Source organism: Lampris incognitus, chromosome 20 (assembly GCF_029633865.1).
Source record: "Lampris incognitus isolate fLamInc1 chromosome 20, fLamInc1.hap2, whole genome shotgun sequence".
Lineage (NCBI taxonomy): Eukaryota > Metazoa > Chordata > Actinopteri > Lampriformes > Lampridae > Lampris > Lampris incognitus.
Window position 1 is genome coordinate 27,416,215 of NC_079230.1, and position 25,590 is coordinate 27,441,804.

General features: G+C 48.3%; 2 protein-coding genes and 1 non-coding gene across 4 annotated transcripts in view; all 3 read right to left on the reverse strand.

The window, feature by feature from the left end:
- The window catches only part of acin1b (apoptotic chromatin condensation inducer 1b), a 47,874-nt gene extending 35,855 nt beyond the window's left edge, over positions 1 to 12,019 (reverse strand). The window contains exons 1-6 of the mRNA XM_056300212.1: positions 11,880 to 12,019; positions 9,789 to 9,854; positions 7,879 to 7,990; positions 6,774 to 6,847; positions 1,885 to 3,453; positions 1,144 to 1,226 (exon numbers count right to left, since the gene is read on the reverse strand). Coding sequence (XP_056156187.1) covers positions 1,144 to 1,226; positions 1,885 to 3,453; positions 6,774 to 6,847; positions 7,879 to 7,990; positions 9,789 to 9,854; positions 11,880 to 12,014 — 2,039 coding nt within the window. The 5' untranslated portion in view covers positions 12,015 to 12,019. The remainder of the gene's footprint in view (positions 1 to 1,143; positions 1,227 to 1,884; positions 3,454 to 6,773; positions 6,848 to 7,878; positions 7,991 to 9,788; positions 9,855 to 11,879) is intronic.
- On the reverse strand, positions 7,146 to 7,243 carry LOC130131216 (small nucleolar RNA U6-53/MBII-28). Its single transcript, XR_008812369.1, has one exon. It is a non-coding gene; the product is annotated as a small nucleolar RNA U6-53/MBII-28 (small nucleolar RNA).
- A 1,047-nt stretch (positions 12,020 to 13,066) lies between the features above and the next one.
- Positions 13,067 to 25,449, reverse strand: efs (embryonal Fyn-associated substrate). Of its 2 annotated transcripts, XM_056300075.1 has the most exons (7): positions 25,315 to 25,449; positions 22,732 to 24,057; positions 21,453 to 21,572; positions 19,162 to 20,127; positions 18,100 to 18,171; positions 16,408 to 16,665; positions 13,067 to 15,697 (listed from the first exon to the last, which is right to left on the reverse strand). In XM_056300075.1, exons 1-7 carry the CDS (start codon positions 25,324 to 25,326, stop codon positions 15,515 to 15,517), a joined length of 2,937 nt encoding a protein of 978 aa, XP_056156050.1. In that variant the 5' UTR covers positions 25,327 to 25,449; the 3' UTR covers positions 13,067 to 15,514. The 2 variants fall into 2 exon arrangements, with proteins under 2 accessions (XP_056156050.1, XP_056156051.1); XM_056300076.1 differs by lacking the exon at positions 18,100 to 18,171.
- Between the last annotated feature and the right edge of the window lie 141 nt (positions 25,450 to 25,590).

Below are 25,590 nucleotides of genomic sequence, written 5' to 3' on the forward strand. Positions count from 1 at the left end.
GAGAGGACTGGAGGTCAGTCGATAGGTTTACAGGCCTGCAGAGAAAAACACTAAATGACTGGCCACTTGCTAGTATTTGGGGCCCAAATCGATGACTATTCATAACGGTAAAAGTTTGATATCGAGATTAAGCTATTTTTTTTTCTTTTCCCCTTTTTCTCCCCAATTGCACCCGGCCAATTACCCCACTCTTCCGAGCCGTTGCTCCACCCCCTCTGCCGATCTGGGGACGGCTGCAGACTACCACCTGCCTCCTCCGATGCACGTGGAGTCGCCAGCCGCTTCTTTTCACCTGACAGTGAGGAGTTTCACCAGGGGAATGTAGCACGTGGGAGGAACACGCTATTCCCCCCAGTTTCCCCTCCTCCCCGAACAGGCACCCCGACCAACCAGAGGAGGGGGCTAGTGCAGCGACCAGGACACATACCCACATCCAGCTTCCCTCCCGCAGACACGGCCAATTGTGTCTGTAGGGACGCCCGACCATGACAGAGGTAAAACGGGGATTTGAACCGGTGATCCCCGTCTTGGTAAGCAACGGAATAGACGCTACGCTACCCGGACACCCGAGATGAAGCTATTTTTGCATGAAAGAAAAGTAACCCCCACCAGCTAAGGGGCACTGGAGATTTCAGAAAGCGGTTCCCTTTCCTGTTTCACCAGTTCTCTCCTTGATGCCTCCATCTGCCTCGCCTCCTTACCTTCACCCCTTCAGGAGAGATGCCATCACTTAAACCCCTCTAGACTGTCCAATCAGCAGACTGCATCCTAGCACAAGAGGCGCGATTTGAAATCTTCTTTGTACCTTTCGAACACCACCCACATTATACAATGAATGCAGTGAATAACAAAGAGTAAAAAAGTGAGAAATAGTGAAAGGAGGAAAGTAGACAAACAGAGACGTGACAATAAACGGGATGGTAAGCCATCTCCAGCCTCCCGCCAAATAGTGAAGACCGCTAAATGCTTCTGTGATTTTTGTTGCTGTCGGTAACTCTTCTTCTTCTACCTCTCCAAATAAAGTAAAGGCTCTCCTGCATTATCGGGTTTTAGTTGGTTTGTGAAATGCAACGACCGCTGTAGTCTTTTAGGATGAAGTAGCCACCGCTGGACTGAGGAAAGACATTTAACAGATTAACTAACCTCTCTGAGGGGAATCCTCTCTGCTCCCCTTCATCCCGGCTCCTCTTTTTCTCATCTTCTGCCACGTGTCTCTGATCAGGCTTCTGTGAAATGATTAAACGTTGAAGTAAAACAAAAATAAAATGTGAAAAAGCAACTAAAAGATTTTCACATGTTATTACTCAGCAATTGCTCATAAGTGATGGGGAAAAAGCCTCTGATGGAGTTTCTTTTGTGGGTTCTAAGGGGCTGTTGGGAAAGAGATGATTAAAAAAGCGATTAACTGGAGGCATGACTGCAATTTTTGGGAGGCAGCGTGGAATTGGAGCTACAATGGGATGTAAACAGAAAACACCTCAGATAAACAGTGTTCAAAATGTATTCTTAACTGTATCAATAAGCTATTTTTCCAGTGGAGTTGCTCTCTTCTCTCCTCATTATTTTCAAAAGGAAAGGGTCACACTGTTATTCGGGAAAAGTGCTGAGGCAAGTCCCAGAATCTGAATTGTGTTGGAATCTATATTACTCGCCAAGCTGGCCAGTGCAAGGTTTCTCACTTGGTGGGTTGGTCAAATACCTCAACATGACCCACAACATTACATAACACACAAAAAAACCCACACACACCTATATTTATATAACCTGGTAGCAAACAAGCTAGTGACGTAGCTGTACCCCAGAAGTAGCTGGGCTGAACTCTGTGTGTCTATAGACGACAAGGTTAGACTCCCATCGACGCCCTAGCATTTGACTGACACCTACCTCAGGCCAGTCACTAACCTTGAGCTGTTTGTCAGGGCAGGGCTTATCCCGGGAGGAGGAGGAGGAGGAGGAGGAGGAGGAGGAGGAGGGGGATTGGGAGGAGCGTGGTGAAGAATCAGATCCGGAGTCAGAATCTGATGCAGAGCCAGAGTCCTGGGCCTCGCTCACCACCACCGAGCCACGCTCACCGGTGGCCTTGGCAGTGGGAGCAGTGTATCCTGCTGGGTAGCCGGCTGTCTTCCCTGTCAAGAGAGTACTGGATGTACTCGTATTGGTGGGAGCTGAGTTTTTCTCTCTCTTCTCTGCCTCCCGCTGCTTCTCCTTCTCCGATTCTAACCGTTTCTCCTCCCTTACTGTCAAATCCTCTTGAAGTTTCCTCTCTTTTTCTCTCTCCTCTTCCTGTCGCCTCTTCTCTTTTTTCTGCTCCTCCTCCAGTCTCATCCTCTCCTTTTCTCTTTCCTCCTCCAAGCGCCTCCTCTCCTTTTCCTTCTCCTCCAGTCGTTTCATCTCTCGTTCGTCCTCTTCCTTCAGTCGCCTCCTCTCTTTTTCTCTCTCCTCTTCCAGTCGTTTCCTTTCTCCTTCTTCCTCCTCTTCCTTCAGTCGCCTCTCTTTCTCCTCCTTCTCTTTCCTCTCTCTGTGTCTCTCCTGCTCCATGTGATGCAGAGGCATCTTGCTGGAGCTTGCGACCGCTGACATGTTGGCCGTTTCCGAGGCCTCCACCACAGGGAATGCACCCTCAGACTCCATCTTGCGAGCAAGCAGGGACAGGGGGCCTGGCCCGCGGTTTGGCCGGGGCTCAGGGCTGCTGGAGCAGGAACTGGAGTCCGAGTCCTGGCGCCGCATGGCGGGATGACGGCCCCGGGCGTCACCTTCATCCTCCAGGTCACCAGTGTCTGGCGGGCTCTGCTTGGGGGTGTCAGGGAGGGGGAAAGAGAGCTCAGGGGGTGGAGAGGGAGGAGGGGTGGGATGGCGTAGCTGCATGGGGGGCTGGTGTACCTGTGGCGGGGGGATGTGCTGTGGCGGCTGGAGCTTGCGCCTAGATCTGGCAGCCGCCATTGGGATGCACGGGGAGGGCTGCTGGGACTGAGAAGTGGTTGCGCTTCCCCTTCGCCCCACGCCGGAACTGGGCCCCCAGTCATCATCTTCCTCACTCTCATCATCATCATCATCATCGCTTTCCTCTTGAGCGTGATCTCTGGCTGCTGGCCCGGCAGATCGGCTGAGGTGGAGGACTGAGTAGGCTGTGCCCGGCTCAGCAGGAGCTGTGCCCTCCTTCTCCTGGGCTCGCGGCATGGTGGGAGGCAGCCCCTGGCGATCCGGCTGGCCTAAGACACGCACTGACAGGGAGGCCACAGCGCGGGGAGGGGAGGGAGCAGATGGCTCCTCGTGTCCCGGCTGAAGCGATGATCTCTGCAGCCATGCTCCCGGAGCCTCGGGGGACTCCTGGTGGAAGGGGATGGAGCCAGGGCCCATGTCATGCCTTCGCCCTGTCAGCCCCTGTCCTGCCAATGGGCCACCTCCTTCCTCTTCTGCTCTAGTCAGTGGTGGCTGAGAAGGCATGGGACGGTGCTGCTGGGTGCAAAAAAACAAAAAACAAAAAAAACAGTGAGATGTCAAAAACAATCCCTGCAAGCTTCTCCGTGGCTTATACGGCACTAGATCGCCAACTGGAGTGAGGCCAGCTGTGCAGCCGGGGTCAGAATTTCAATCAAAGGAGAATAGCCCAACGTATGTCCTATGCTTATGCAGTGTTTCCCCACACAGACTTTACTTGGGCAGGTCTCAGGTACATTAACAGCCGTCCAAGTATATTAGGCGATCCATTTTAGCATTTTTTTATTTAATCTTTTTATCAGTCCCAGAGAACGATGTCATCCGCGATCGATTAACTAGCGGACAATCCCCCCCCCATACCTGTTTATTCTGCTATTGCCAGGACGGCCTACTGACAATCTCGCACATGCTCTGCAGAGAAACAGAGAGAGAGAAACAGAGAGAGAGAGAGAGAGAGAGAGAGAGAGAGAGAGAGAGAGAGAGAGAGAGAGAGAGAGAGAGAGAGAGAGAGAGAGAGAGAGAGAGAGAGAGAGAGAGAGAGAGAGAGAGAGAGAGAGGGAGAGAGAGAGAGAGAGAGACGTTCTCTGGTACTGCGTTAGAAGACGCGGACACGGTGGATATTTTACAAGCACGGACCAAGTAGAGCAACTCTTTTTCTTCATTGTGTAATCATTCTCTGAGTTTGATAGTAGCTTCAAATTCTGTGAAAGAAAGTGGCAACTATGCTGCGTTGGTAGCTACATGACTCAAGAGTGTATTCGGCATGCGTAACTCGACCATTGTGCAACATGCAGCAAAGCTGCCTTGGTTAAATATAAGAAAGATTATCATTTGTTTTCTCTTCGGGCTATGGCAGTTAGAAAGACACAGACTAACTTTAGTTGAGGTCAGACTACTAATTTTTCATAATTTACTCAGCAGGGTGAGTGAATTATTTCTTTCAGCACTAAATATAATTTGCATCTAATTTGCATGTTTTTCAGGTCAAAACTGACCTGAAAAGCAGACTGAATGGGGAGCACCTGGCTGCACGTCTGCAAATATTGATAAACGGAGCAGCACCGGAGGCGTTCCCATGTGCACAGGCGTCGGGAGCTCTTCGAAAAAACCCAGCAAGATCAAGTGCTCTGACGAACAGTGCCATCTTTGTACATGCTGAACAGTGTTTCTATTTTTATTTTTTGAATTTGTCTTACTCTTCCCATTTGGGTAGACGGAGGGTTGGGGGGGGTGGATCTGTGAAATACATTATGTGAAATTATTAGAAATATTCAATAAATCAAAATATTGTGTTAAAGGCCACACGTATTTGTCGTTTGTCACATGTAGTAGACCGTCTTTGTGCTGGCAGGTAATGCCGGCCCTTTCCGCCGGCTACCACCACAAGTGTATTTCAGACCTGTGGGAAACACTGGCTGATGTCATTCAAAGTGAGGATCTGGTGAAGTTATACCGAGGATACGATATGTCCAATATTGACAGGGTGCAGATATGTCCACAGCACAAGGTGTACAGGATGTTTTTGTGTGTCCCTTTTTTATTTTTTCGCCCTATCAAATAAGTGACTTTTCTCTCTGCAGGGATTTTTTTTCCGACATTATTTTACCAGCGTGCACATACCTGCACAAATGAAATCTAACAAAAGAAAAAAACTTCCTTAACCGAATTTCCATAATCTACTTTTCACAGACAGTGGTATAAACATTTTTAAGTTTAAGCACCTATTTAAAGAGATACTTGCATCAAAATCCGACTTTGCCAGTTGTTAATCGATGTAAAGAGTGTGGATGTGACCGATGGGACAAATGGTAGCCCCAAAATCACATTTATGGCCGGACGAGAGATATCGGCGGCCGAGTAACTGATTTCCGGTTGGCGAAAATGTGGTAACTTGCCGCGTCACGAATCACCATTAGCATAGAGGGCGTGTCCGTAGCGGGACGCTATAAAAGCGGTGACCGGGTTTTGCTGTGTATTTGAATGTATTCAGCAGTAACTGCTGCGGCTGCTGCCAGTGGCACGAAGGAGTACGGCTGAATTGGCTGAGCAACATATTCGTGAGGCGAGGAGTCAACTTCCACTGAGAAAGAGGAATCGTCTTCCACTTCCTCAACCTCAAAGCTGCTGTCGGTGGTCTCATCGCTCGCCTTCTCTTTTTTTTTGTTAAGTGACGACAGAACAGGAAGGGAGCTGTCACCAGCGAATTTCTCGTTTTTCTACGGCAAGCGGTTTAGCCCCAGGGTTTAACCCACCCAGCCACACCCACACGACCACCCTGAATTTCAGTAGCCAATAGCTATGAAATCAGAAAACCACACCTACCTTTCGGTTGTAATTCAAACAACCCGTGTTAAAAATGTGCTCAGAAACAGCACGAAAGTATCTCTTTAACCTATTTATGGTATATTGTACATGTAGTTGCCAGAGATTCTTGAAAGCTTTGGAAAATATTGTAGCGAATTCAAGGGGGCTTGCCCGGGAACCGCCACAGCCGGGACGCGAACCTGTATCTCCCACACCGCGGGCGACAACGTTAACCGGTCGACTAACGAGTCCGACCCGTTAGCCAAGGGCTAACGTGTCTACTTATTCATGCACGTTACACTACCCCCCTCCTTCGGGAAGTGCATCCGATGGAGGGGATCGCCACACCCGGGGCGCGTATCTGGTATCTCCTGTACCCTGGGCAACTACGTTAACCACTCGACTAAAGGGTCCGACCCGTTAGCCAAGGGCTACTGAGCCTATTCATCCACACTACCCCCCCCCCCTCTTTCGGGAAGCGCTTCCGATGGCCTCACGGTCCTTCACAGCTGTGACGGTCCGGCTGGGGATGCCCTTCCCGAAGGAAGGGGGCAATGTAACGACCACGGATGAATAGGCTCGGTAGCCCTTGGCTAACAGGTCGGACCCTTTAGTCGACTGGTTAGCGTAGTCGCTTGCGGTGTGGAGCCACGGGTTCGTGTCCTGGCCGTGGCGGTAGCCAGACTGCCCCCCCCCCCAAATTCGCTACAATATGCCACTTGTAGCTAATACATTTTATGTTGTAACAAAATACAGATGGGGTTTATTTATCCCTTATAACAATCTTTCCTTCAAGATGCAAGGTGTTACCCAGGGCTTTGGAAAGGATCTCAAAATTTATTTTCTTCAAACAAGCAGTCAGCTGGCTCATACTTAACTTTACACTCAGATTACTCACTGGATCCTTGTGAAAAAAGTGAAATTATAACACAGACTACATTTCCAGAGGTTGTCTGCTGGTAAACTCTATTGTCTTGGACAAGTCTTTAGTTTTGACTACTGGTGTGTGTGGAAGTTCAGAGGTCACTGACCCTGTTGGAGAGAAAGGAGGAGCCGTCACTGCCCTCTGTGTGGTCTTCCTCCTCCTCCGGCACCCCTGGGCTTTCTGTTACAGAGGAACACGAGTGTGGGGGGGAGGGGTCAAGGGACAAAGGTCAGGAACACAACAAAGTCAGGCAGCGTGTGCCAGCTGCCCCCCCCCCCCAAAAAAAGGCAGCTTTTGAATGAGTGAAGAGTAACTGAAACCTTTTCAAGTCGGAACATTTTCTTCATTTTATCCCAATGAACCGGACAAGCACCAAACCGGGAATGTGTGCTACAAATGTAGATAACGTAATCACAATCTGACAACAAGAAGCGTGTGTTCTTGTGACTGTGTACTTGATCTCCTCAGCCCAACTTTGACCCCGTCAAAGTGAGAAAAGTAAACTTCCATCACATCCAGGAGGACGTGCCATCCACCCGCTGCATCAGCATTAGCATGGCAAAATCATCACTGGAGGAAATACACTTCTTACGAGAGACTCGGTCTGCATGTTACATCTTGTGGAAAAGCTGTGCATGAGCATGCGTGTGTGCATACGTTTAAGAGATTTTCTAATTTTCCATTGCAAGAAAAATTTCCAGACCTTCATATTTAGACAGCAGTTGATGATTTTTATCAAATTTGCAATGATATATTCACTGATCACAGCCAGGTAACACGACTGTCAACATGACCACATTACTCTACAGTTAAACGCTGTTCTTCAAAACAAGTAAATGTATAGAAAAAACGTTATTGTGAAATGACAGTGGGCATTTGCATAACACTGCTTTAGGAATACCACGACTAAACGATGTTTTTCAAGCATGGGGCCATGAGTCTGAATGAAGCTATGGCACATTTATGTAAACACCAAGCAAAAGCCCTTTAAACTCTGTGACGGTAAGCTGTTGGGTATGCACTCAAATACAGTGTGCGTGAATAACACAACGCTACCAGGCCACTGTAAGAGAGAACAAGTAAAAGACAGACAGAAGCAAAGAAAAAAAAAATCCTGCTCTACTAAGCTAACGGACCATTGTTTTTGTTAATTCATTTTAATGTTAGTTGGTGTGTGTGTGTGTGTGTGTGTCTCTATGTGAATGAGTTACCATCGGCCTCCACGGCTTGCTGGGCCTCTCGCTCCAGTTTCTGACGTAGAAGTTCCTGCTGTTTTGCCAGGTACTGCTTTATGAAGCTGTTTTGGCTCATCTCCTCCCCAATCTAACATACACACACACACACACACACACACACGAAATAAAGAGAGAAAAGTCCCAGTAATCAGAGAATAGAAGATATGATGTGTGTATTGAAGGTAGAGAGCATGTCAGACATAAAACAGACTTAACAGTGACACCCAGATGAATGTGTTGTCTTCACTGTAGCAAGAGGCCAATCAGGGCATCTTATAATTCATTAGAGGAAACAAAAGACCCCTTTCTATTGCCGGCCCGTGCCGTAATCCACCATGACAATTTTCTGCACCATTGGGTTTAGAAAGTGTTTCAATGCAACACCTTTGTCAATCAGGTCCGAGTCCCCAAAATTAGAACTGTCTCTCCATGAGCTACAGGTGTGTGGTCCAATGAGGTGGTGCTAGTTGTGGTGAACATTGTAGATTGAGGATAACCCACAAGAAGCATCAAATCAACCACAATCACTAAATAGCTGCCACACACACACACACACACACCTTAGAAATCTGACAACAGAGACATGACATAAAGCACAGGTAAGTATATCCATTCATCCATTATCTGAACCGCTTATCCTTCTCTCAGGGTCGCGGGGGTGCTGGAGCCTATTCCAGCAGTCATTGGGCGGCAGGCAGGGAGACACCCTGGACAAGCCGCCAGGCCATCACAGGGCCAACACACACACACACACACACACACACACACACACACACACACACACACACACACCCATTCATTCCTACGGACAATTTAGTACCGCCAATTCACCTGACCTACATGTCTTTGGACTGTGGGAGGAAACCGGAGCCCTCGGAGGAAACCCACACAGACACGAGGAGAACATTCAAACTCCACACAGAGGACGACCCGGGATGACCCACCAAGGTTGGACTACCCAGGGCTCGAACCCAGGGCCTTTTTGCCGTGAGGCGACTGCGCTAACCACTGTGCCACCACGCCGCCCAGGTAAGTATAGTTGTGGGCTATATACTGTTTAATTACATTTATGGGTGTCAGTTTTGTTATTCGAACACTCTCAAAATGACCACTGATCTTTAAAACTAGACAAAAGACAGGGAAGATGGTTTGCTTTAACAGGGTGTACCTTTTTCCTGTGTGGGGTCAACATGGAAAAGGCAGATGCAGAGGTGCAATGTCAATGTGGGGAGTTTGTTCTTTTCTGTAGCTTACAACCAGTTATACACCCCTCATAGAATACTTTAAGTCTAGTCACGAATGCATTCCTGCCAAAACTGATGAGCAGTCTGTTTTAATATATAAGCCAATATTTTTCAAACAACCAGGCTTTGACTTTTGGAAAGAAAATGACAGATTATAGCTGGACACGGCGTGGCGTAAAGGCTAACTGACCTTTCAAACCCCTTGTGCCAGTGTTGTAGTACTCGAGTCCAGGACTCGGACTCAAGTCTGATTCGAGTCCTGATTTTCAGGACTCGTGAGTCGACTTGGACTTGAGCACTGATGACTCAGACTCGGACTCGAGCATTGACTGCATTCGGACTCGGAAGTTGGAGATGAGGACTCGGACTTGTTTTTGTTTTTGTTAGTTTTTTTGTAATAGGCCCTAATAATTTGGCATAAGATACTGATAGCTATATTAATACCGTAACATTATTCAATTTCGTGCAAGGGCAGGCACATGTGTTCCACCTTCATGCGGATTCATGTGCATACCCTCGTGCAAATCCTGTTGGAACGCGACTCAGACTCAACCTTAATGACTCGGACTCGGACTCAGGTAATGGGGACTTGACTCGGACTCGAGGTTTAGTGACTCAACTACAACACCGCCTTGTGCTTACCTGAGAGTTGGGCTGCAGCCCAATGTGGGAGGAAGATGACCTCTGTAGGTTCTCCAACATTAGGGCCTGGAACAAAAGAGACATTGTAAAAAGAAAAACACGTGACAACAAGAAAAGTCAAAATCAGTTTGGGAGGAAGTGAGTTTTTTTGGGGGAGGGGGAAGGGGGGTTGGACTCCCATCTAAAACCTTTCTACTTACACTATGGGTTGCTAGATTTTCTACCACAGAGGGGACAAACTAGTTTTGTCACTTGACGAAAACGATGTAGCTTCTCAAGTAATGACGTGGTTATTTTTCGTAAGTCACAATTAACCGCACATAGAGGGACTGTTTTGCCAAAGCAATTGACCTCCTGTAATCCCCAGTCTCAGTGTTAATAAGAGAAGCTGAGTTTAAGTAGTGGGCAAACACTCTGCAGAAGCCCGTTAAGCCGGTGTAACCACGAGCAGCCTCAACAGAGAGTCAGAGAGCAAATCAGGCCGATGACATGCACAATGGGGTTCACTACGTATATGAGCTCACAGCTGACTGGGTTCAGTTATTTATTCTGAAAAATGTCAACCAAATGTTCCGCGTGTATGCACGTATTGCCGCAAACAAGAGCTGTTTCTAAATGTACGAGGACCGCTTATTGATTATGATAATAGTGTAACGTGCATGGATAAGAAGACACGCTGGCCGCTGGCTCCCGGGTCTGACCCTTTAGTCTAGAGGTTAGCGATGCCTCCTGCGGTGCGGGCGATACGGGTTCGCGTCCTGGCCGCGGCAGTTCCTGTGGTTGCGTTGTCCCCCGAATTCGCTACAACAGTGGTTCTCAACCTTTTTGGGGTCCTGGACCCCCTGCGTATTTTTGATCTACCCTGAGGACCCCTCCACCTGATCCTGGGGGAGGGGGGTTGCAATTTGTAGAAACAGTAGAAACTGCATTTTAAATTGCATTATAGCATTTATTCACTCTTTGGGGCGAAAATAAGAGCTTTCAGTTGTAACTTAGATATAGTTAACAGAACAGAATTCTTATGCAGTAACTTTCAGATATATGTAACAACACAGAATATGTATTCAGTAACTTTCAGATATATGTAACAACAGAATTTTGATGCAGTGACTTTTAACAATGCAAACGGGAGCGAGATCTCTTATTAAAATACAATAAATACACTTGTGAAACAGATGTAATTAGAGAAAAAAGTCCCGTTACCCTTTATAGTTCAGGTCGATAAAGGTCTCAGTCACATTTGAGTAAAATAATCCTATTTCTATAAATGTCACAGGATCTTTTTTTTAAAGATATTCTATTTTCACGGACCCCCTGCAATTACACCACGGACCACTAGGGGTCCGCGGACCCCCGGTTGAGAAACACTGCGCTACAATATGGCTAAAAGAGACAGCGGATCCCTATAAGCCGTGTAGGAAACTGAGTTTTGTTTCTCGGGACTAACACTTAGCAAAGTCGATAGATGGCATTTTATCATTACGGCCACACCAAGTTAAGCTTGTTACAAACCCCATTCCGATAGAGAGCAACAGGGTTGGCTCCCCCCCCCCGCATTTTGTTTATTTACATACGTTAAACGTGGCGTCCAGACGACCGCATTCAACTTTTTTATGATTCTTTATGTCCGATTTATCGCGGGGTTTAAAAACAGAAGTCCGGGTTGAATCTCAGGCTGTTTACACTGCGCCCCCCCCGGTCCGTCCCCCCCCCCCCCTCCTCGTTTATCAACTCGACACAAGCGCGTCCCCGTACAGTAGAGTGTGCTCGGCGGCGCGCTTGTTTTGCGCTCCGCTCGGGCCCGACTTGACAGGTGCACACTTTCCGACGGCCGGTCCGCGGATCGATTAAAGTCACGGGTCGGGTCGTTTGCGACGCCGACCGCGAACAACGGTGAGACTACGGACGCGACCCGTACGCGACGCGTCCCCGTCGACTTGCGCATTCCCGCTTCGCGATTCGGCCTCCGACGATTAAACCTCCCCCCCCCGCCACCGCCACCAAACCCCCCCCCCACCCCCGCTGAACTTGGCCAACAGACTCGGGCCGGCGGACGGCCCCCCCCCCCCGAAAACACGGGGCAAAGCTCACCCCTTTCAGACGCTTTATCAGCGCATTCTTCTGTCCGCTTTTCGGCAGGTTCCTCTGCTCCAGGGCGGCTTTCAGATCCGCGACTCGGAGTGAGTGCAACGGTTTCCCATCAAGCGTAATATCCTCGTCCGCCATTTTGCTTCCCTCTCGCCCGTCTAAACTCCAACTCGTCGCTACGGCGGCGCTCCGTCGGAATTCGGCAACTTCCGGAGAGAGCTCGGCGTTTCCCCGAGTCGCGCCGACATAGAGTTACCTCGCTGCTTTTTTTTTTTTGCTTTATTAATTTTCTTTTTAATTGCGACTATTATTATTATTATTATTATTTTGCTTTATTAATTTTCTTTTTAATTGCGATTATTTTATTTTTTTTACAGCTTTTTCTTATTTGTTGTCGGTTTCCCTAGCGTTACTTGTGCCCCGTTTAATTGCCCTTGCTGTATCGCCTCCGTATTGACAATACTCACATTTTTACCCGTTTAATGACGTCAGATTAAGACAACTGACCGGTTCTAGTTGTTTAAAACGGCGGTTCTAGTTCTGCGTTGTAGCTCAGAATGCGAAAATTATGACATTTGGTTGAGTGTGTGATATGGCCCTGAAAATAGCTGAGATAACGTTGCTCTCCCTGAGGTTCCTTCCTGTCTTTTTCACCCTGTTAGAGGGGTCGCGTGTTTCTCAACCCAGTCCTCAAGGACCCCCCCCCATCCTGCACCCCCCTATCCTGCAGATTTCCACTGTAGCCCTGCTTGTACTTACTCGACCAATCATCTCGCAGCACTTAATTATGCAAGGTGTGCAACGTCTGACAAAATTCATTGCTGATTGGTTGAATAACTACAGACAGGTACCTATTCAGGGTTGCAAAGAAAATATGCAGGATTGGGGGGGTCCTTGAGGACTGGGTTGAGAAACACTGTTTTAGGGAGTTGTTTCTTAACTGATGCGAGGGTCTAATGACAGACAGCATGCTGTGTTGCTGTAAAGCCCCTTGAGGCCAATTCGACATTTGTGACACATGGCTGTACAAATACAATTGAATTAAGGCCAACATTAATGTTATGGGGATATGAATATACTTCTTTTTTTTAAGATCAATAAAAAGGCGAGTAGCTGCAGCTGCGTGACTTTGTTTTTCCAAAGGCATACACTGAAAGGAATGATCAACAAACATTATTTTTCATTGAAAAATGTATTTATGTATCAAGGGAAATACAGACATCAAATGTAGTGTTCAACTTCCATAATTTACGAAACACAAGGGCGAAGATGTTGGAGGAGAAAAGTTAAAGCTCAACACCCGAACTCACCCAACAGGGCTAACAGATTCAAATGTGTTTACGTAGTGTAAAAAACATTCTTGTAAAAAAGAAAAAAGAAACTCACAACCATAGCTTAATCAAACTGCAAACAACTTTTCCCAGAAACACAACTGTTTGATTTGATTCACTGAGTGAAATTGTCCCTGGTTAAATATGTGCATATATGTAATTAGAGCAAATTAAAGCCATGCAAATCGGAAAGCAAAGAAATCTGAGGATGAATATATAATGGTTACTTGTGAATGAGGCTTAATTCGATATCTTATGCCTATTTTTGCAGGCAGGCATGACGTAATACTGTAACTCTCCACGTGGTGGCGCTCCCAGGCTAAACAATTAACTTGGTAGGCTTTTATGGGCCACGTTCAGCGGCATGAAACGTTGCCTGCCATTTAGCATATAAAAGTATGTGGCACAGATAAGCTGTCCCTCTAGAATGACACCGGGACTGACAACATCTGCTCTACTTCTATTTTAAATGCTCCAAACATTTGGCCCACTCAACATGGTCCTGCACTATTTTTGGCACTGGTGCATATGAAGTCTGATGACTAGTGAGATAAATGTAAAGGAAACATGGAGCAAAAGAGTAGAAAACATGTACTGGAGATAAACGAACACTTTCAACTTAATGCGGGTGATGTAACACTTCAGGCACCACTGAAATTGGACCGACTTGGCGAAGAAAATAGTTTGTGTCTGGGTGTATTTTAGAGCACTGCATAAAATGCCTCCGATATGTTTCAAGGCAGCCGCGGGCTGCATACCATTTACATGTTCCCACCATGTGCCCTTGGTCACAAACTTTCACTGCTAGGGTAGAAAAACTGAAACACGGAACAGCTATCAGAGTGTGTGAAGGCAGGGTGTCCGGGTAGGGTAGAGGTCTATTCCGTTGCCTTCCAACACGGGGATCGCCAGTTCGAATCCCCGTGTTACCTCCGCCTTGGTCAGGCGTCCCTACAGACACAATTGGCCGTGTCTGTGGGTGAGAAGCCGGATTTGGGTATGTGTCCTGGCCAGTCCACTAGCGCCTCATCTGGTCGGTCGGGGCGTCTTGTTGGGGGGGGGACTGGGGGGGAATAGCGTGATCCTCCCATGTGCTCTGTCCCCCTAGCAAAACTCCTTACTGTCAGGTGAAAAGAAGCGGCTGGCGACTCCACATGTATGGGAGGAGGCATGTGGTAGTCTGCAGCCCTCCCCGGATCGGCAGAGGGGGTGGAGCAGCAACCAGGATGACTCGGAAGAGTGGGGTAATTGACCAGATACAATTGGGGGGAAAAAGGGGGAGTAAACCCCCCCCCCCAAAAAAAGGGAGTGTGTGAAGGCTAAACGCTTTAGTGTCTTTTACGGAAAAGGGAGTGGAGAAAGCAGAGGAGGGAAATGTGGGCATGTAAACCACAACAACAGGTGAAGACAAGTAAACCTGGCGGACAGGTTTCTACTCCACTGTCGCCACACGACCGTGGGAAAGAACAGGATCAAACCCTTTCTCGCTTCATTATGCATCTCTTCTCAGAGGCACGCCTCCCCCTTCATAGTGTTTTCCACATGTGTAAGTCTGAAAGCTGAACGGCAGGGGGAACGGAGATGCTTGAAGCCATTATCACTTGGGTGGCTGTGGAATAAGAGAACGGACAGTTCGCTTGCCAAGAGAGAGGAACGGTACATCATAACACCAAAACGACCCCTGGAGAATCTAAAAAGGTGGAAACTGGGCAAACATCCCGCTCCACATATTCTGTTTCTTCAATATAAAGCCCAGTACACTGCACCAACAATGACTTCAGATTGACCGGCACATCAAAGCACTCCTTTTAGAAATCCCAGCAACAAGCGGGCCGATACCAGGATGTACCGCCTGCTTTTATGCTATTTCTGATGAGGGACAGGGGGGTTGAATAAATAGAGACAGGAAGGAAAAATGGCTATCATACGAGGAAAGAATATGGCAAAAGATAACAAAGCAAGGCTCCCAAAATAAGTGGCCCAACATGGACAGGCTATTTCCAACATCATCAATAAGTTATTAACACGTAAAACGACAGATGTGCTTCGCGCCACAGCACAGCGCTCAGTACAAAAACAAAAAAGCAAAACCGACACTAAAGAGACGGCAGAATTATAACACCCAAACTCCAACTTGATGTCAAACGTCAGCTCAGCTAAGGGCTTCCTCGGCGAGTTTCACTTGGCTCGTATTGAATCCCACTGATCTGAAAGGTTACGAAGTGGCGTGACAACAAATAAGGCATTTCAAGGGAGAGGGAAAGCACGTGTAGTGGGGACAAAGTTTCACGAGAGTGGTTTTAAATATCAAGATATTTCTGCCAGCCGCTGAAGCAGACCGGAGAACCCAGCGGCCTGCTGGGAGAGCTCAGCCACGCGGTCCACCATTTCCTGGGTGGCTGAGACTGACGGGTAGTTCTGTGCGGCCCCCTTCGTCGCCACGACAACCGCCTTCAAGGCCTGGCACAGTCGCCCCCCGGAGGTTGTGACCTGAGGAGATTAAAACGAAACGACATTAAAGCTACAATTCTCAGGGTTCTTTTTTAACGTACTGACGACCCGTGATGATGTGAGGTAAGTTCTGCTACATCTACACCAAACGGCTGGGGGGGCTGAGCCTGAACATTAGCTGTTAAAGGGATCATTTGGATCTATTGACATAGGCCATGGGGTGGTATGAGTTACTCATTTGTAGTGTTATCGATGTAAGTACGCCAGCGGTTCACATTTCTCAGGTTACCTACCGATTGTAGCGCGTTCTTTATGAAACAACTGATAGGCGGTGTGATAGGCACTGCGAACAACCTGTAGTAAAACATTGGCGCTCAACAACAAAAAGTAGTTCCAAGATATACAGTGGTCTACAAAAAAAGCTGTTGTATCGGGTTGTAGATGGTTAGCAAATTTTTTTTTTCCCCATGTGTTTATTTCGGCTCAATGTGTTTCTATTAGCGGTCCCGGTTTGCTGCAGTTCATTTTTGTGCCACTCACTTGGACTAGAAGCTAGAGCTCTCATTATGGGAGTCGCCAACAAAGGTAACGTTTGGACATATTTGTAATTCTGCCCATCTGTAGTATTTACCATGGACAGACGTGATTCTTACTGGGCCTGGTGGAAGATGCTCTTCAATATAAGAAGGCTAAGCAATATATTTCGAAACCCAAATGATGTCATTAAAGAATGCACTTCTCTCGCTAACCTTGGCCCGGAGGTCGGGAGAGGTCAGGAGGCGGGAGAGCGTGTCCCCAATAAACACCAGTTTGTGGGCGGTCACGATGAGACTCTTCCCCCTGGCGACAAAGACGCGGGGCGGCTGGTTCCCCTGCACGCTGCTGAAGAGCACGTCGATGGAGTCCGCCAGGCAGGAGAGGTGGGCCAGGCTCTGAGAGGAGTAGAAGGACAGCAGCTCCGAGTCCTCCAGGGAGAGGGAGACCGGCAGGGGAGGCGAAGGGGTTAGCTGGCGGGAAGACAACAAAGATAGTCAAGTTTAGTTGGTTTCAGGGAGGGTTCGGATAGCGCCTCACGCTTGGATAAAAAATACACATAAATGGCGGACAGGCAACTTTAAGGCAAAACAGAGACTGATAGTTATGTGGTATATTTCTCCCAAGTTCGGAGAGCCATTTCGCCCCTCTTCCGGTTAATTCCCAGTGAGCTCTTGATGGCGAAATGCCATTCACCATTGTACAAGAAAGGAGAAGGTGAGCAGAGAGGGTGGATTAACGTTTATTAGATTTGTCATGAAGACATTTCATTCTTTCTCCGCTGTTGTCTCTTTCATTCAGACAGGCAAAAACACATGACTAACGTCCGGTTATTTACAGGACATTTATATATATCCTGCTGTCACCTATGTTGTCTTCTCATTCATGAAGGCAATACACACAACTGATGACAGGAAATGTATATATATCCTGCTGTTATCCACGTTAAAGCTCACAAGGACCGGAGTGGTATATTTTATGATAATAAAATTTGAATTACCGTTATAAAGAAGGATTACTACACCTAGATAACATGTAAGTGTACTATTGCAGGGGATTACTAAGGTCCTCAACCTCAAATACTACACTGAGATCATAGTGATTGTATTTGTTTTCTTCCTCCAAAATCCTGATAAGAATTGGCTCTGGGTCTCGATAAGGGCCAGATTCGATAGGCAGGATTGAAATCAATAAAATCCAAATGACACACAACCTACATATAAATAAAATGAGGACAACCGTCAATCGATGGCCCGCCTGGGGCCTGCATTGAGAGATTCACAGACAACCTCTTGTTTAGTGCAACGTGTCGCCCAGGACCACAGAAAGGAACAGAACATTGAATGATGCGACACGTGACCTCATCCTCAAGCAACACGAGGAGAGAGCACACGGACAACTCGTATGCAAATTTGACCAATTCTTTTGCAATTAGTACGGTGTCGGATGTCGTTTGTGTTCAACATTTCCGTTTGCCTTGATACTGTTCTCTACTTTCCAAAGATATCCGTGCCCGTTAGGACAGAAAAACGGATTTTTAAAAAAAGAAGAGAAGATTGTTAAAATACAAGAACTAATGGGATTTAGATCTGGAGCAGATCACATGATTTGAGATAAGCATGATGTGAAGACAGACAGGTTTAGACCAGATCAGGAGCCAAAGAGCGTACTCGCCGTCAACACAACGGCTAGGCTGGATTAAATGACTCACGCTGCCTATTGGTGGTAAACAACTCGCATGCACACACACAGAGCGAATCAATGACCTATCTGTGCAGACATGCTGTGTGTGTGTTTGTGTATTGTAAAAATGTGTGACTGTGTGTCCTGTAGGAGCAAAGGCTTGTGTGTGGGGGGATGAAGAAGAAGGAGGCGGGGAAGAAGAGGACCCACAGAACAAGACTTACCCGTGGCTCCGCGGTGATTGTTAGGGTTTGTCCGTTCTCCACCGGCGCCTCAGATGGAGGCTCTGGTTTGCCCTAGTGAGGGCAGGAGGGAGGACTTAGGTTATTGACAGGGCCACAAAACCAGATTTGATGCACAGACACAAAGACACAGAGGGGATAAAAAAACAAAAAAAGAAAGACTTGTATGGACCGTGACAGCAGACATGGGATTCAAATGTGACTGAGACAAAATAAATGCATGAAACAACTAGGAATTGTGGGTTCAAAAGTTGCTTGTTAAAAACAAAAACACTAGACTCCTGACAGGGAAAAAAAAAAATCACTGACAGCCATAGTCATTAGTATAATATATGCACAGGTAGCTAGTCTGCATGAACACCTAGTGACTAAAATAAGACTGGTGCTGGGATAAATGAAAAAATATGAATACCACAATAATCATTGAGAATTTAACACAATACCGAGAAATCACATTTGCTGGCATATGAAAAAAAATACTACGTTTAAGAATCCAACTGATGTTCATCACGTTGAATTGTTCGACATTGTAAAGTATAACTCTTCTTTTGGCTCATTCCCTGTCTCAGGGGTCACCACAGCGGATTTTACAGTTTCCATTGGTACCCAGTGAGGGCACAGCACACCAGTGGTGGCCATTGTTAACCCGGGCCTTGACCGATCCGGTATGGTCTTGTCAATCTGCATACTGATTTAGCTAAATTTTACATTGGGTGCCCTTCCTGACACAACCACTAACCCTATGGGTGGGGGCACAGGTGAAGCACTGGATGTATTCATGGACTTGTGCCCATGCCTGTCACATCTGCATGCCTGTAATGTCAAGTATAATAGCAAACTGAAACTAGTTTTCAAACAAAACTCCCTCAAATATTTCAGAGCTAATTTTCTGGGAAAATTTAAGTAAAATATTCTCGTTATCAATAACACAAAAAAAAAAGTGTGTTGTAATATGACATTATCCAAATGTCATTCTGACACAAAACCACTGAAAGACGATAAAGGATAATATTGAGTTATTGCCAAGCCCTGACACAGACTGACCTGCAGCTTGACATAGCCGACGCTGTCTCCTGCAGGTAGAGGAGCTGGGGTTGGGGTCAGGCCAATACCTGCGTACTCATTACTGGGGTCATCTTCTCCCTCACTGGGGCCCACGGTGATGGTCACAGAGGAAGCGGCGGGGACTAAGGGAAATGTCGGCTGGGGGGTAGGGGGCAAGGGCCTCTCTTGGATCCAGCTGCCTTTGCGTGAACCCATTCCACCAGCGGGTGCCTTTCCATCAGTCACCGGGAGTGCCGGGAGAGGTCTGCGGGACAGGGACTCCTGGGAAGGTAGGCGAGGACGCCCCTGGGCCTGCAAGAGGAGGGTGCTTTCCTCTAGCGCCCGCTGGACCAATGACAGGAGGCCGTCAGTGGGTGGGGCATTGCCAATTGCTGACAATGCTGGAAGTAGGTCTGAGAGGTGAGCCCAGGCCTGCTGAAGAGGTGGAGGAGGATCACCGGAATGGCTGGCTTTCCAAACAGACAGAATTTCAGCCAACGAGGTGGCCAGATCCCGTGACGACAATGCAGAGGCGGAGCAGGAGGCCATGCTTAGCACTGATTGGACGAGGCCGGACAGTGAGGCTCTCCATTGGACATCTCCGGAGCCGTTACTGGAGACAGACAGGCGACGAGTGGAGGTGGAAGAAGATGAGGAGGAGTGAGGCAGGACGTCAGCGGTGAGAGCAGGCATGTCGTAGACACCAAAGTCAGGCTCACAGCATTCTCCTCGGTGGTCCACACTGCCGGCTGGTTTCTCTGGGCCGGGGACAGAATAGACCTGGCCCACCTTGGTGCCATCATCCCCAAGGAGGCTGGTCATGGACTCCCCTGGGCCAAGCGGCAAGCCAGGGAGAGTAGGTACACTGTAGACGTCATCATCGGCTTCATCGGCCGCGGACACCGAGCCATTGTGATTAAGATCTGATGTCGACATGTTGAGAGTGATGGTTGGGACATCATACACCTGCAGGAGAGAGGAAATGACACTCAGAAAGAGAGTGGCTTGTAGGAATACGGGATAAAGCTTTGCCCTGCCTGTATCGACACAGTGATAAGCCAACACAGAGTATGTTTTTCTAAAGGCACAAAAATGATCACCACAGAACAGCACCAGCTTTCTGTGGCAGGGATGAAACAATAACCCACTTTAAATGGATTCCCTATTTGAATTTAACCAACAGCGGTGGAGGAATACAACGAGCCTTAATGGAATTAAGCTCTTAGACTTGAAGATGGGCGCTGGCGCCATCCGTTCATAAATACATACATACACCTATATATAGCGGACACACAGAAGAGGAACGGCTCTCCCTCTCCCCATAACACACAAGTCGATGAAAGAACATTATGGCCAAAGAGTCGACGACTTCTCCTGACATACAGGGAGACGAGCTGGATTAAAAATGGCACGGCCTTGGCATGGCCATGACACATGGGTGTGCTCGGCAGAAAATAGCAGCAGGCGGAGCAGGAGCTTTCTAACTGGACGGACAGGCTTCCCCTGCAGAAAGAGACAGGTGTGGCCGTGCCTCACAGAGGGGGAGGGAAGATGGGCTAATGGTGGAATGTATGAAAAAATGGCGATGGGACATTTGATAGCCATCTCTTGTCAGTGTTCTCCTTAACTTGTACAGGCTTGAGTTCAATGTTCCGGTTTGCCACCATTCCTAAGCTAACTGTTTGGGAAAAGACTACCACAGCCAATCCATAGTGACATGACTACAACGGTAGTAGATGCTGTTCTAGATCCTTCCTAATCATCTATTACTAAGAACGTAGCCTTGGTAAAACCCTAATCAGGGTTCCCACTCTTAAGCAATTCATTTTCCAGGACTTCCAAGGCCATTTTCCATGACTTTTGCCTGGATACATACATGATAGCCATTGCTGACAGATGGTCATATTATTCAGTATTACCCACTGGTGGAAGTCTCAACAGTTTCTAAATGGACTGTGTGGTTTTAGCTGCTCACCGAACATACCGCCAAAACTTCACACCCTGATGTGACGCGTCAGATAAAAATATGGATAAAATGTGATCTAGCTGAGGATTACGCAAAAAAAAAAATGTGACCACCTCGGTGAGTAAAAATACAATTTCATATCCTACCTTTACAATTTTCCATGACCTCAAAAATATGTCCAGCACATTTGACAAACTTCTCTAAACATTTCTAAGTTTTCCAGGATGCGTGGGGATCCTGTTGATGTGGACCGGGTGGTGACCAGGGCGTGCACATATATATGTGATGCTGGGAGCGTACAGACTGCGAACGGCGTTGTCCTTACCTCCGATTCGGGGTCAGCCTGCGGAGGGACGGTGCGGGGGGTGTCATAGATGCTGTCGTCTTCGCCAGGGGCAGATGTGGCTGGGCGCTGCCACCTGCCACTAGGAGGGGTGTCGTACACCTGCCAGGACGAGGACATGGAACATAAGATAACAAACTCAAAACCAAGTGCTGGCAATGCTGTTTGACATAATGGGGAGATGGGGGCGGGGGGGGTCACAGGGTCTTCCTTCAGGTTTCTTGTCAAATGAAATATGGTACGACTGTGATCTCAAAATCTCATTTAAGACTAGCAGAATGAAGGACTGAATGAAAATGCAGGGGTTGTTTTTTTTTTACCACATGCATCATCTATTGGAAACCAGTACGCAGTTCTGTACTGAAGCCTATTCCGCGCTACTCCTCACAATGAAAATAAGGCTCGCTATATTCGAGGTCAGAGGTCCTCTAGGGTTATCTTGCCTCTTATTTTGTTGATAAATCGCTATCGCGCACGAGCAACAGCATTTAGTGTTTGTGGGTTTTTTTAATTTGCTCAGCAGAGAAAAAAGTTAAATATTTTTACTTTTATAAGAAAAGAAAAAAACCCCGCATCGGAAGCAGGTTTTCGATATCAATAACAACACATGCCATAACCGCCACTTTTTAAGTATCGACTTAGCGCCACGAGCGGAAAATGAGATGCCAGGTGGACACAAAACCAACAGTAGAGTCGACTCCAGCTGCGGAGAATTACCCTGGTACTGGTCTGAACGGTGAACTGAAGTTGAGGTCTTATGGTCTCTGGACATCTAAGGCCTTCAAACACCACACCAAAGAGCACTTTTAGGGAAAATACTGATTTTCCTTCTAAAAAAAGGTAGCCGCCATTTGAAAAAAAAAGAAGAAGAAGCTACGCCCACTCATACAAGATGAATGCTGACATTACGGAAAAGTGGTTAACTATTTATAGAGGCCTTTAACTACCACACGCTGAAATGTTGTGGGGTATGGAAAATTTTCATTTTTTTTTTCAAATGATAGAAATGACAGTCGCGCAACATGTAAACCCTCAAATAATTTCAGAAGTGGTTTTACACGGACAAAACACGGGTTCCGCTTGGCGAAAGACACCTGGCAAAAAAAATTTAAGTATCCCTTCTGGACAAAAAGGGTGTGGGCTCATGACATGCAACGTGGCTTGGAAGGACAACCGCTATCATTACATTTAATAATACACATGCCACACACATACGTGACTCCAATTGGACCATGCACGACACGAACCAACCACTCCTCACCTGTTCGTCCACAGGATCCTCATAATCTGGGTTTTCTCCCTTTTTGTTCGACACGTCGTTCTTTGCATCCACGCTGTCGGTCACCTGCTCCTTTTTCGCCTGAGGAGCTTCCCGCTGCCTGCCCGTCTCCTGTGGCAGGTTTGTGGCCGTCGGCTGAGTTGAGGCCGTCTGCGGTCCGTCTTTCCTTGTGACGCCTCTTACTGGAGGTGCTGGTGGAGGGGGTTTGCGGGCAAAGTTCGGGGACCCCGGAAGCCTAACTTGCCCTGCTCTGACCAACAATGGCGACCCACGGTGACATGCTGGGCCGGGCTTGCCCCGCGCAATAGCCACGTTTGGGGGAACACCTTTGAGCTGAGGCCTGGGGGATGCCTGGGCAGGGGACGATGGCTGTTGGTGTGCCAGCAAAGGCGATGTCGTGACTTGAGTCCTGTGTAGGTTGGTTGCCACAGATGTCGGGGTCTGATAAACTCCTGGCATCTCCTGGCCTGGTTTAGGCTTGGGAGTTAGAGGGGTCCCGTTGACCACGGAGGGCCCGCTGGAGCAGATAGAGACCACCTGGGCAGCAACGACTCCTCCTGTCGGGGTTTGATAAACATCCTCACCGGCCAGCGGTGTGCCCCTGGGAACCAGGTAACAGTTGTCTGAAATTCCGGCCACCACGGTTTCACGGGGGATAAGGTAGGTGGTATCTTCTGGGTCCTCAGCGGCCCGGGGCACTCCGCTGGGGGCTAGGTACACAGTATCTGTGGCCAAAAGAGCTCCTGGCTGCCTGGGGTGCTGGCCAACTGAAGGCATGGGAGTTGTGGGAGTCTGATAGAGGGTCCCTGTGTCCGAGCCTCGTCCTCTGAGCGAGGGGGAGCGTGGGCGTCCTGTCGCTCCTACGTCCCAGTCGGGTCGAGGCCGGGTGCCAGAGCTGGAGTGGGAGCGCGGCCGGCCAGCCTCTCCTCTACGGAGCTCCCCGGGCCTCGGTGCTGGCCCCGGACTCTGGTAGAGCCCTTCTGCTGTGCCGCCCGGGGAGCGGTACACTCCGTCTATTTCCTCTGCGCTGGTGCTGACTGCTGTGCGGGCCAGTGGAGATCCAGGGGACAAGTAGACCGAGTCCTCGCTGGGCCCCCGGCGGAGCTCAGGGCCTGGAGGAGGGGCGGTGTTAAGAAGGCGGAGGCGATTGGCGGGGGCAATGCCCTGTCTGCCATGCAGGGAGCACAGCCACCAGCCCGGACTGCCGCTCTGCTCCTTTTCTAAGACCATGAGGATGTCGCCCTTCCGGAAGGCCAGCTCCTCCGGGCTCTCCGCCGTGTTGTCAAACAGCGCCTTGGCTAGTACCGTCTAAACAGGAGAGAGGGAAACAACAGTAGAACTTGAAGAGGTAAATAAAATGGGAAATGGACTGCATTTATATAGTGCTTTTCTAGCCTACCCACCACTCAAAGCACTTTACACTGTGTGCCTCACATTCACACACACATTCACACACTGATGGCAGAGGCTGCCACGTAACGTGCCAACCTGCTCATCAGGAGCAGTTAAGGGTTCAGTGTCTTGCTCAAGGACACTTCAACACGCTCCGCAGGAGCCGGGGATTGAACCAGCGACCTTCAGATTACTAGACAACCCACTCGACCTCCTGAGCCACGCCACCCCTAAGGTACAATGAAATCTTGACGACAAACTGATTTCAATTAACATATTTGCACATAACAGGAATTGGACTTTGTGATTTGCTTACATAGCACACAGATAAGACACAACACAAGGAATAGCCCAGCCATGTGAACACACACACACACACACACACACACTAAATGCCCAATGCCCATAAGAAGAAGAAAAAAAAATCAGTGCTCAATGGATGGCCTAAATTCACACAAGATCTTGTTGCCCATCTGCAAACCACAAACAAACAAGTACATTGACATGGTGACGCCAAGTCCGAAATGGAAAATGGCTGATTGTTTGGGGCTGTTGAATGAAGATTGAATGGGGATGAATGGGGAAGATCCCTTAAAAAATGAGTGTGTATGAAAAAGAGAAAGAGCGCCAAAAAAACAAAATACAAAATGTCAAAATGAACATCATGACCAACTGTTAAAGAAAAGAAAACAAAACCCTACGTTGTCAGTGATCATAAAACAGAAGGGGGGGAGGGGGCCGAAGGGAATCAATGATCAAATGGACAAGAGGAGTTTATGGTAATGAGAGAGGAGAGGGGGAGGGGAGGGGAGAGGAGAGGAGCCACATCTGTCCCTTGTTGTTTGGGCTTTAATTGCCCATCCCAAAAGCCAGGGAGTCAAGTCAGCTCCCCTTTCATTTTCTAAACCAAGCCCCTGGGGACAACTAGGCTCCATTCGGCCATGTGGGACACGCCGGGGGCCTCCGAAAATCTCAGCATCACGCAACTCCCAAATATCGACACCACTTCACGTAAAGGGAGGCGTTTCACCGTCGGGGAAACCCCCAGTCAAACTCACGCGAAGGGCACCTTCGTGCGCTTTGGGACACTTTGTAACTATCCCGGTGACGCAATTTCAAAAAGAGGGAGAAAGACCAATCACGTGGACAACAGACGTAAACACTGTTACTCACCGAGAGGGACATGTTTGCTGTGTCTCGCACAATACGATATGACCCCGTTCTCAGATCAACCAACTGTGTCCATCGGAAGCAGGAGCTCGGCGGGAGGAGGGGGGGTCATCCATCCAGACCGGACCGCGTCTCACTGTTGCGTCGACCGGCGGAGAAGCTCGCGGCCGCCGCGCGGCTGCCGCTCCCGCGCGCAGCTCATCCTTCGAAACGCTTCGTCGCTCGCCGCCTCGGCTGAAAGACAAGACACATCCGAGTGAGAACCCCCCTTCATCCGCC

Coding starts and splice junctions, on each gene's coding strand:
- efs (XM_056300075.1), bottom strand. Junction 20,128..21,452: donor AGGCTGACCCCGAATCGGAG/GTAAGGACAACG, acceptor TCTCTCCTGCAG/GTGTATGATGTCCCAACCAT. Junction 18,172..19,161: donor TCGGCTATGTCAAGCTGCAG/GTCAGTCTGTGT, acceptor TGCCCTCACTAG/GGCAAACCAGAGCCTCCATC.